General features: G+C 33.9%; 1 protein-coding gene across 8 annotated transcripts in view; it reads right to left on the reverse strand.

Annotated features, from left to right (window-relative positions):
- DMD (dystrophin) overlaps positions 1 to 12,330 on the reverse strand; it is a 2,091,067-nt gene that overhangs the window by 1,314,132 nt on the left and 764,605 nt on the right. For all 8 annotated transcript variants that reach the window (XM_055376532.2, XM_055376533.2, XM_055376528.2 and 5 more), the window contains exons 28-29: positions 5,333 to 5,467; positions 2,402 to 2,551 (exon numbers count right to left, since the gene is read on the reverse strand). In XM_055376532.2, coding sequence (XP_055232507.1) covers positions 2,402 to 2,551; positions 5,333 to 5,467 — 285 coding nt within the window. The remainder of the gene's footprint in view (positions 1 to 2,401; positions 2,552 to 5,332; positions 5,468 to 12,330) is intronic.

Here is a 12,330-nt window from a genome sequence, read left to right on the forward strand (position 1 = left end):
TGAGGATGGGTGGCAAATCCATAGGCAGCTTCCTGGAGCCCCACCTCATTTCCTCAAGTTTAGTAGCATCCACTACAGGTAGTTTCCCACCATGTCCAATGAATACACCAGACAGCTTTCTAGCAAATTCAATGGTTCCCCACCATAGGCTACTTCCCTGTGAATTTTGTCAGCATTCCCCTCCAATATTCTCTTCACACTAGCTTCAGCTCACTGGCTATAGACTTGTTCTGGATTGGGTCAATGAAGGAAACTTCTCTGTCATCCCATGGGAGGCAGACACACTCTTTCTAAAGAAGATTGAATCCAGCCTTGGGTTGAGCTCCTATCTTTCCATATTAGTTCCTTGTTTGTGTACTATTCCTCAGGCTTAGGGTATTCTTTAGAGATCTGTTTTATTCCCTATTAAAAATTAATTTCCAGTAAGTAGTTAATACTTATTTGTGTTAAACCTTCTCTGTTTAAGTGACTGAGTGGTTTCTGTGCCCTGTCTGGACCCTGATTAATAATACGAGGTGTTATTCTAGCCCAAGTTTCAAGTATTTTCTTATTCAAAAGTTTATGCTTTAAAAACTCAGTCCAGAGAATAAGATAATACGTGTTGAACCAGGGTATGTTGCTCAACTGAATTATTTTTTATTTGGGGGAAATATCAGGGTTTATGCCAAAAACCTTTAAAATAGAAGGTTATAAGTAGTTTTGTGTTAATAAAGGATTGCAATATAATTACATTAATAGAGTTAATACCAAGATCAAGTTAGAGAGTAAGCTATTCCTAAGGACAGAATAGATGAGTACTGAAAAATGTCAAACACTGAAGTTGGATCTTGGCCAGGTGTATCTCCCAGCACTTTGGGAAGCCAAGGCAAGTGGAGAGCTTGAGCCCAGGAGTTCAAGACCAGCCTGGCCAACATGGCAAAACAACATTTCCACACACACACACAAATAACCTGGAGTGGCAGCATGCACCTGTAGCCCCAGCTACTCAGGAGGCTGAGATGGGAAGATCACCTGAGCCCAGGGAGGTCGAGGCTACAGTGAGCCACGATCATGCCACTCACTCCAGTCTCAGTGACAGAGCAAGACCCTGTCTCAAAAAAAAAAAAAAAATTCAGTCTTTTCACAGCTAAGCCAAGGTCAGTTTCACAATGACTTTTAATTTTTTGCTTGAACTGCTCTCTCCTACCTGACACTGATACTCAAATAGAAATAAAAACACATTCCAATTCCATATCACAACCCACATTGAAATGATCTTCAATTTACTTGCCACATAGCAATATCTATTTGACTCAGATCCAGCAATAGTGCAACAATGATGAAGGACAAGAGATTGTTTGGAATTCCCCTTTTCCAATCCCCAATTCATTATGTTGATTTGGATAAAATATGGATATGCCACCCAGGATTCAAGACTGGAGGTGAGGCTGGTACATTTGCAGATATCTGCCCTACCCTCACATGCTTCTCTTCAGAATTGGAGAGAGAAGAGGTTTTCCTACTCAAGATGTTCCCTTTCAATCTGTAAGCATGTCAAATGGTCCCCGACATTGACTATTCAATAAGTCGTTAGTCAATGGTTTCTTGCATACTCCCCTAGGTACTATCCCCCTTATTCTCTTTTTTCTCTTCATACTTTATATTATTTGTTTTTATGTCTTGCACATTCTAGGAAATCAATAACTTTTCCTTAACTAACCAATGTTTCTAAGTTATGAAGGTTAGCAAATTTTTCCTACAAATCAAACCATAGAACCATATCTCACCTGTAGTAGATGTACTCAGTAAGTGAATATAAAACTAAACATTATTATAAAATAGGTTTTCTTCTTGACAAATAATCCATTCTTAGGAGATAGTATGCAAAACACTGACTAGGAGAAATTTGCTATTTTGTTTTAGTTTTGATTTGAAAAATCACACCATGTGTGATATATGAAAATTTATCTATAAGAAATGTAGTGTTATATGTGAAGAATAAATAATATGGGGTACTAACAGAATTGCCTGTATTATTAGCAGATTACATATGACATAACAAATGTGTGTGGAATGGAGGGAGAGGAATAAAATGAGACAGCGAGAGAGAAAGGATACCCACACATACTGGTCTATCTTGAGTAAGGAAAAGAACTCTGTGGTCAGAGTATGTAGACCCAAGAAGGTTACTCTTCTTGGTATGTCTCAGTTGCCTTTTAAGAATCCTAACTTACAATGTTTTTGTGAAATCACATGATATAATACACATGTAAAGAATTTACCCAGTGTCTGGCGTTGGATTGTCTCTGAAACCTGAAAGCTGAGCTAATATTTAAAGTATTGCTCATTTTATCTGAGAGGCATGTATCTGCTATACATTAATGCAAATTAGATTAAAGAGATTTTTCACTTATCTTCATACCTCTTCATGTAGTTCCCTCCAACGAGAATTAAATGTCTCAAGTTCCTCATTGATTAGCTCATCCATGACTCCGCCATCTGTTAGGGTCTGTGCCAATATGCGAATCTGATTTGGGTTATCCTCTGAATGTCGCATCAAATTTTCAAGTGACTGAAACACATTTGCAATAATTACTATTTCTCTTTTTTTTCCTAAATACATTGAATTATCATCAATTGCTCAGTATCTTCTGATTTACATATAATTAAGTCATAATCAATTTAAAGCAAATTTTAATTGGGATTAAAAACACCAAGGAGCATTTTTGCTTCAAAAAATAGGATGTCATTCTATATGAATCTTCATGGGATTATGACAGTGTTGCGGACTGAGAACTTAAAACTTGATTCACAACCACCTTTTTCCTTGATGTCCCCTAACTCTAAAACCACAAGAGGTAAAACACTAAATTTCTCAACTTCTCTGATAGCTAGTGGTGTCCACGTGACACAATTCTGAAAAAGAGTACTCTCTCAAGAAGAATCCTTTTGCCCTTCCTACTTTTTTGCACATACATGGTCTGGAGGTATAACAATCATCTTTGCACTGGGAGGCAATGACTTTGAGTGTGAGGTCCTTCATGCTCAGGAAGAGAGAGCAGAGAGTGCCTACTCGCCTCATAATATGGCTGAACCATCCATCCTCATCCCTGGGTAACCTCCCTTCACTATTCTTTTTGTGGTGAGAAAAGATCATTTTGTGAACTTAAACCGTTGTCTGATTCTCTGCTACGTACATCCCAATAATACCCATCTCCTATACTGCTCAAAATTGACAAAGTTGCCTGGCTAGATAATATGATGAAAGTGAATCTCAGTGTCATAGGCATGCTAGAAAACAAGGGATTCAATTTCATCTTACTGGACCTCAAACATAACTATAAAATAAGTGATGGGCATATGTTCTCACAAATTTATTAAATATTCTGTTTTCCTTGTTTTAAAAAAATGAAAATCTTCCAATACATATTTGCAATTTTTCCTGTTTATGTATTTTTCTTGAATCTTGAGCAACCTCAATACATTTTCCTATTAAGTTTCAAGAAAATAAAGAGACTTCCTAAATACATTTATATTAAAAAAATCACTATAACCTGTAAAAGCCATCAAATTTTTGAGTAGAACAATGTGATTGTTAATAATTTTCCTTATAATTTATATTCCTTATTAGTTCTAACAAATCTTAATTTTGTAAATATTTATTTGCAAAATGGATATAAATAATTTTAATGGATACATTATTTTATAAGTCTTAACAAAGCATATACCTTGTTAAATTTTTTTAAAGGTGGATGAAAAGCAACAAAGCAAAATTAAGGGATCAGTTATAAATATCTTGAGTTGCAAGAAAACCTAGAAGTCGTGCAGTTTTTCTATCCTTGATATGTGGTGATCTAGCCCTTTTCACTCAAAATGTCCTCCTGGATGAGCATCAGCAACACTACCAAAGAACCAATTTTATGTATGTATTTATTTATTTTTTCACTGTGGAATTTCATTTATTGGCTCCATTATCTGAATTAGGAACAATTTGAAATTATGACCACAACATAGAAATAAAAGATAAGAGCACTCGCAATTTTCCTCCTCCCTGCTTGTCTGTGTTGTGGGCATTGTGAGGGCCTCGTCTAAAATAGTAGATAGTAATGGTAAGGTTTGTTTCCCCGTCTTTTCTAAATGCTCTTCATTATGGCTTCAAATTTTCTCTTTCCTTAACATTCCTTTGTGAACATGCCCTAGTTTTTCAGCGCATCACTGAAACTGTGAGAGCAAGAATTTAGCATGGTGCTCCATGTACGATTTGACAATTTCATAGGGTAACAGCATCATCCTATCTTCTGTTCTGGCCACTGTCCTTTTATTAATGTGCTGTAAATTTGCTGCAACTTTTCTAGAACATGTAACACATTGCTGATTCACAAGAAATGTTTGGTCAATTAACTTCTCTGAATACGACAAATTTATAGTCATTGTCAGATTGAGCCAAAATTAAAGTCCACTGGAGATCTACTTCGTTGTACTTTAATATCTTTTCAGGTTTTATAATTTTCATTTGAAACTTAGTAAGTTGGATAAAATGATCCATAGGTGTCTGCTCTGATGTTCTAGGATTACAATTCTATTCTGTCTAAAGAAATATTTCACTTTTTCTTCATATCTTGAATAATTTATGCTCCTTATTTTATAGATTTACAGAGGGGCTATACTACTTATAGCTTTACGTACATATATTACATATTCTAAAACAACATATTCATTACATATAGATAAGTCAAAAGTACACTAAAATGCATAGAGCTTGAATGATTAAATGTCAGAAGTTAAAGTTTATAAATGCAAACTCATTTAAAATTTAATTATTGAAAGTCTCCAAAGTAAAACTTAAAAATGTACTTACATTTTATGAATACTTTAAAGATATATTTCCAATATTAAAGCATATCCATTTAATAACTCAAAACATTCTGTAAGGTGTAAATTTGTGATTTTAAGTAAGTATAAAATAGGTTCCAATTCAATACGTGCAGCTTTTAAACTGGAAATAATGTTTCATATTATCATCCCGATTAGCCCTAAAGCAGTGAGTTTGTTTATTCACACTGTCTTTGCAGGTTTGTGGTAGATTTAATTAGGTGAAGCATCTATGTAAAACTTAGTGATCTAATAAAGGCAAATTTCCTCTGTGAGAAGTCATTCAAACCCTTTGCAAAATCTTGTGACCTAGAAAGTTATGAGGGGGAAGAAAGGCTTTATCCCAAGTACCAGTGCTGAGTGATAACATAGTAATTATACTCTCTTGGGTTGTTTTCTTTGGATTTGTCTTCTATTTGGTACTTGACCTCTTTTAATACTGCATATAAATTATCATCATTTGGTTTAATTTACAACTTACATCTAGCACCTCAGAGATTTCCTCAGCTCCGCCAGGAATGTTTTCAGTGGTTTTAAGTTTAAATTCTACTTCATTTAGCCACTTGTTTGCTTTCTCCAAGTATGACAATAACTCATGCCAACATGCCCAAACTTCCTAAGAAAGAAATATATATCACAGATTAAATATTATGGTAGAAAAGTAAATGTGAAACCGTGCCATTTCATTATTAAAACTTCTGAAAATATAACACTTTGTATTTTTCACCTTTAGTTTATAGCAGATAATTCAAAATGCAGCTAGATATTTTCATCATCTAATACCTCTACAATTAAAAGTCATTAAGAAAACATTTTATTACATGAATAATGAATAAATTCAAAAGACAGTAATTTACTTTTTAAAATAAAAATAAGCACCAACATCGCAGTCTGGGAAACAAAAATAAAAGCATATGTAAAAATGCATATGTAAATCTAACTCCCTCACACATCACTGTTACCAGTATTCTGTGACCTCCTCTGAAATTTATCATATATAATTTGATAGTTAAAATTTAAATGAGTTTAACTATAGCTCTCTTTTCACTAAACATTATATCATACCATTTTCTGTATTACTAAGAAGACATATTTTTAATGAAAATCTAAGACTTCTTTAAAGTGGCTCTATCTTAGTTTTGCAATATACATTTTTTAGATAGACGGACTTTTAGTTTTGTTTGCTATTATAAATTTATGGTAAACATCATCGTGAATATGGACTATTTTTCCACATTCTTATTATTTCCTTGAGGTATATTATCAGAAATATTACCACTAATTCAAAGGTTTGATTATTTTAAATGGCCATTAATTTGTATTATGAAACTGATTTATATACAGAAGTACTCATAAAAAAGCAGAACTTTAAAATTTCTACAAGAAAATATAGAAGAAAATATTTCTGACTTTGGCATAGAGAAGAATATCTTAAGTGAGACATCTTGTAAAAAACTGACCGTAAGAAAAAAGAGATGAATACATTCGACTACATTAAAATTAGGACCTTCTATTCATCAAAGGACACCATCAAGTAATTGAAAAACAGACTCAAAATTGAAGAAAACAATTGCAACATTTGTAACACTTAAGAATATGAAAAATGCCAGCAAGTCAAATAAAAGATGAATAACCCAATCGAAAATAAAAAGAAAACCTAAACCAAAATCTTAAAGAGAAATATGTATATACATTAAACATGAAGATATGTTCAACCTCATTAGTAATCAAGGACATGTAGGCGAGGATTACAATGTGATACCATGTTGATTGACACAAATGAGAAGTTTGACAATTCCACGAGTGAGAGAAGATATACATTAACAAAAATTTGTATTTACTGTTGGTGGGTGTGTGTACTGGAATGACCATTTCAGAAAACAATTTGTTATTCTCAATAAGGTGAACATTCACATACCCATCAAGACAACAACTCCACTTTTTGATATGTGCATCCTCAGAGAAACTGTTTAACATGGATAACAAGACTGTTACAACAATGATCATTTCAGCCCTTTTTGTAGTAATCAAAAAAAAGGAAATAATGTCCACTGCAAGGAGAATGGAAAAATATACCATCATCTTTAAACAGAGAATACAGACGTGACAATGAAAAATTTCATCAAAAAGAACCATAAGAATGAATCTCAGACACAAATATGTTGGGTGAAAGACAAAGCCCTAAAAAAACTATATTATAGTTTACCATTACTGTAATACTGAAATTAAGCACAATTGTTTTTTCACTCATATGTGTGTGGATTTTTTTAAAGAAAGGAATAACAAAGGTAGCTTTCTAGATGGTGATTATGTCTACTGGGGAAAAGATAGGAAGATGCAAGAGAGGATAAGAATATAAAAACGGTCATTTTCTGTTAGCTTTGTAACTATTGAATGAACCTATAAGTACAGTAAACACAATGCAGCAATCATCACCACTTACTACCACCTGCCCCCGCCTCACCACCACCAAAATTAAAGGCTTGAAAGGAAGATTTATTTCAGAAGGACCTAAAAAATTAATCAGATTTCCCAAAGTTCTCTATGTTCATAGCCCTTAAAATGACACAGAGTATCCGATCTCTATCTGATGAAAAGTATCAGTCTCACCTGCTTGGCAAACGTACCAACCTTTCATACCTGCTTGATATCTTATGTACAGTTTATTGCTAAAAGTGAAATTAAGTGTTTTGCTTTAAAAGGTGATAGAAATCTAAAATCTGGGTCATTTCCAGCTCCTGCTGGACTACAGGCTGCCTTCATTCTGGGCAAAGATCCCAGTGGGAAAATATAAATATCTTCTTAAATACCCGAGGGTACCTTAGAGCTTTGAAGACAAGGAGACGTGATTGGTAATGTGTCTTATTAACTTCGTTGCAGATTGAGGTAATGAACTACCTTGCTGATTTAACTGTCAGAATGGATGGCCTCTTCTGTCCTCAATGCATCTGAAGGACACAGCTGGAGAGGCTGAATGTACCAGCTTTACAGGTCACCTTTGCAAAATAAAATATAGTCTTGAAGCCCGAATTGGAGCTAAAAGCCACTTAGAATAACTGTTAAGCTTAACAGTTTGGAACTTAAAATTACTTTGAAATCACAGAATCCAAAGTGGCTTTGAAGGAAAGTACAAATAAAAAACTAAACTTCTGTTCAAAATAGTAGATGGAGCCGATGAGGTAACTCCCAACATATCCTGCTTCAGTTATATCAAAATACATGTTAAAATACAAAGGAAACATTTTTAATTCATAGCTGATCTGTAAAACATGTATATAGAACCTCAGGTGTCAGAAAGAAAAAGAGGGAAATGAAAGTAGAAAGTGGAAAATCAAGCTTATAAAAATACTGGCATATCAGAACAGGGTATACGACATCAAAGCTAGGGCATTTAACACTAACTTGAGATGGGAAATGAGGCAAGCCAGGGAGATGGGAAAGAATGAGCAGTGTGCCATCCACTATGTAAGGAAGAAGTAGAACATCCCTAGCCATTGGAATATTGTGATTTAGCAAGGAAACTACTGTTGGGGGATTTTGGGCAGAAAAATAAAGATCCACCCATAACAAACGAAAATTTAAGCTTGTATCACACATGAGGGCAGAGCATAAAATCTCTACAATCCTGATGGCAACAATACAAAAACTCAATAGCCCAGAGCAAAAAGAAGACCAAAATTCCAGTAAAGGCAATTCCTATTATAGATGAGCTCACAAATAAACAAACAAACAAACAAAAACCTTACTAGCCACATGGGGAAATTCACTTCCATTAGAGGGAGTCATTAGTTGTAACAAATGGTAGAATCCATACCTTATGACATAAAGATAATAGAACAATTTTGGAGAATTGTACATTAAATATGCGTAGCCTCATGGTGTATGTTTCCCATAGAGTTTATTTGCTTGAGACTGGCAACTGGAATTCACACCTAAGAAAAAGGGCTTGGTTGCCTACATTTCATTTTGGGAGATCATCTCTTTCTTGTTTTCACAAGCCCTGGTTTAAACAGAGAGAGCTGACGGAGATGTGAGGGGAGTGAGGTGAAGAGAGTTTGAATAGTTAGGCAATTCTTCTTTCTCACCCTTTTATGGGGATAGGTAGGGTAAACTCATCTGGATCATTTTATTTACAGGATCTAAAACAAAACCACTCATCTACCGGGTGGATATATTCAGGAAGGGGTGGTTGGTATTCATTTCCTGTTGAGCTGTTGGTATGGCCAAGAAGGAATCAAAAACAACTCTTTCAAATTTCTCATTCCTGAAAGGTACAGAGTATGGGTACTTCCAGTGCCCATAGGCTCTGAGTTGAGATATGGTAGGTAAATTAGACTCCACGGCATCACTAAAGCATTGGTTAAAAAGGTATAATATTCAAGAGCATTTTGTGTAAAGCTGTTGACAAGCGTCAGCTTGAAATTCTTGTTAAACACTACGAGGTACTATAAAAGCCTAGGAGATCTTTTTTGGGGGGTTCAAAGCTCATATGAATAAGGCCAATCTGGATCCTCAACAGAGCAAATCAAGTCTATAGAGAACGAGCCAGGTCAGTGGTGACAATATATAGAAGAGGGACAACAGACTAGACATTATAGATGTGTGTGGGTTTTAACAAAAGGGAACAGCAATTGTGAGCAGCCAAAAAAGGACTTTCACATGAAGAGAGTATTTTTCCCTCTTCACCCTCCCTTATATCAACAGTAGATCTGTATCCAGAAACTGGGTTGGAGGAGGAGACTGTGGGACCATTTATTCTCATTCCTGCCTCTGTATAAATTGCTGAAGCAACAGATTAATCTAAACTTGTGAAATATTTGATTAACTTATGATATTTAAATATAAATTAGAGTAAATTTTAATAACTAAAAGTGAATAAAAAGTAACGAGATCCCAGAGAAATATTGTTTAAGAAGCCAACTACCAGGCAGAAGGTGAAATTTGACAGAGTTGGGTGTAGTTATTGGAAAAATAAGACTGTGTCATGTTTATTACTCATTAAGTTGAAACATTTCAGTCAAACAGATGGTATCTGTTTAAGTTGTTTAAAGGAATACATAGAATTAATCACAAAAAAGAAGAAAACCATAACAAAGAACAGATTTGTGAAACAACTCAATAAAATACTGAGAAATGGAAAATATGTTTTTGAAAAAATATAAACACACATACATAAATGTAGAGAGATAAACATATATACAGATAAAGATGAGAATATTTCTCTATTGAAGGATAAATTACGCCACAGGCAGCTGAAGCGAGAATTTGAGAGTTGGAAGACAGATTTTAGACAAGTATCCAAAATTGAGCAGATAGAGATAAGAATATAGAAAATATTAAAGGGAAACCAGTAACTGGAATATAGGAAGGGGATAGTCTTAATAGCTCTAAGAAAGTTTTCCCTTAGGAAGGAATGAAGAGATTGGGAAAAAGAAAATCTTCACAAAGACAATGCAGAACCACTAAAGAAATAATGTGTCTGTTCTAATTAACACACCAGGTGACAAAGTATAAATGAAAGGAAATTTACACATAGACAAAGTTGAGTGAAACTGTAGAAGACAAAATAGGGTGAAACTGCAGAGCAGACAGCACAAAGAGAAAATTTAAAGGTACCAGAGAAAATGATAAAGAAACAACAACTTGACAGCAGATTTCTTAAAGGCAAAAAATTTCAAAAGACAAATAATATTTTCAGTGTTGTAGGAAAAAAAAACCTGTCCTTACATAATTACCTGCTCAACTGCATCATTATCCAATACTCCGGGAAAAATAAAGGCATTTTCAATATGTAAAATCTGAACACATTTGCTACTCACACTCAAGGAAAGAGCAAGAAAGAAACTGAATACAGAAGCAAAGGGAAGAACAAAAGGCAAAACTGGTCACAAAAATTGGGAAAATAGCATCGGTAAATCTAAATAAATATTATATGAAATAGTTAAAACAGCAGCAGCAGCAACAGCAATTATATGGACTAATTTGGGGGAAATAAGGTGAAAATGAAATATGAGGCAACAATAATGCGGAAAATGGAAGAGGTAGGTTCAGAGTTAAACTATGCTAATGTTTCCACCATATTATTGTTAGAGAGGTATAGAGAAATATTTATAAGATAAAATAAAGTACATATTCCAAACCAGTGAAAAACGACTAAAATGGAACTAAATAATTTGATAACTTCAATACGAATAGGGAATGTTAGAAATGATTATACATGAGAAGGAAATGGAAAAATAATCCAATAATTGGTCTTGAAAAGTTTGTTATTAATACGAAAACTTAAAAAAATCCCTTTGGAAAATGTACTCCAATATAAATTTCTAATGAATCACAGAGTATCATTTAAATGAACAACATGAATAATAGGGAACAATGATGCTTATTTAAGGACATTAAGAACATCAGAAAGTAATAGTAGGTGTTTTATTGAAACATTGTCAGAAAGCATTTCCTGGGTACAAAAAGTCCCTCCCTATTGTAACATGTTAGTGAATTAATTGTGGCTTTCTTGAGACATGTACAGTGCCATCAGATCCCTTCCCTTCCCATTCTTTGTTATATTTTATATAGCACTCACATAACACTGATACATAAGATACGTCATTATATCCTCAGAAACGGTAATATTTCCTGACATATAGAAGGCACTTTTCAAGAGTCTGAGGAGTGAATTGGATTTAAAAGAAAAGAATAAGGATGAGTAAAGAAGAGCTTAGAACTGGTAATGGAGAAACTCGGATCACATTTTACAACTGGAAAATGATAATACTGTATTGGGAATATATGGGGTACTTTAGCTACAAATACATTTTAAAATATTTTTAAAGGTGTACTTTATTATTGATCTGAATCGTATCTGTCTTTAAATATCAAACCCTCAACATATGAAGCAAACTAAATAATGTTTTTCAAAAGTAAAGAGGTACCTGAACACTTTATTAACCATATTCACAAAAATAACTCAGTCTGTGTGAGGGAAGGGGGCTTAAAGTCCAACTCATGTGCAATGTCTGGCAGCATCAGCATTTGTAGTGGATAAAGTTTTGTGCCCCTTGGCACAGTATTTTCATAAGAAAGGTCATAGCTTATTTTTGATGCAATTACATGGCAATCATTTGAGGCACCTGCTTTCTTTATCTAAATTCAGATAAGCATAATCTAGACAGCATGGCACATCCATAAAAGTTAAAGCAGAAGTTGTGATAATACATAAATATAATGCAAAATATCAAAAAATATAGAGCTGGTTAGGTAACATGTCTAACAAAGAACTCTATGGGGCACAGCAATTACTAAAGACAATTATAGTAAAAATATACTTCTCTACAGAATGCTTTTCCCCTAAGATACTTAAATAAGTTTATGTACATACAAAAATAAGAAAAAATAAAGATCACTGTCTATAAATCTGGAGAAAATTTATAGGATTTTATAACCTAATAATAGTAATAAGAATTAGAAGCATAGCTACTCACA

The sequence above is a fragment of the Gorilla gorilla genome, chromosome X (genome assembly GCF_029281585.2).
Source record: "Gorilla gorilla gorilla isolate KB3781 chromosome X, NHGRI_mGorGor1-v2.1_pri, whole genome shotgun sequence".
Classification (NCBI taxonomy): domain Eukaryota; kingdom Metazoa; phylum Chordata; class Mammalia; order Primates; family Hominidae; genus Gorilla; species Gorilla gorilla.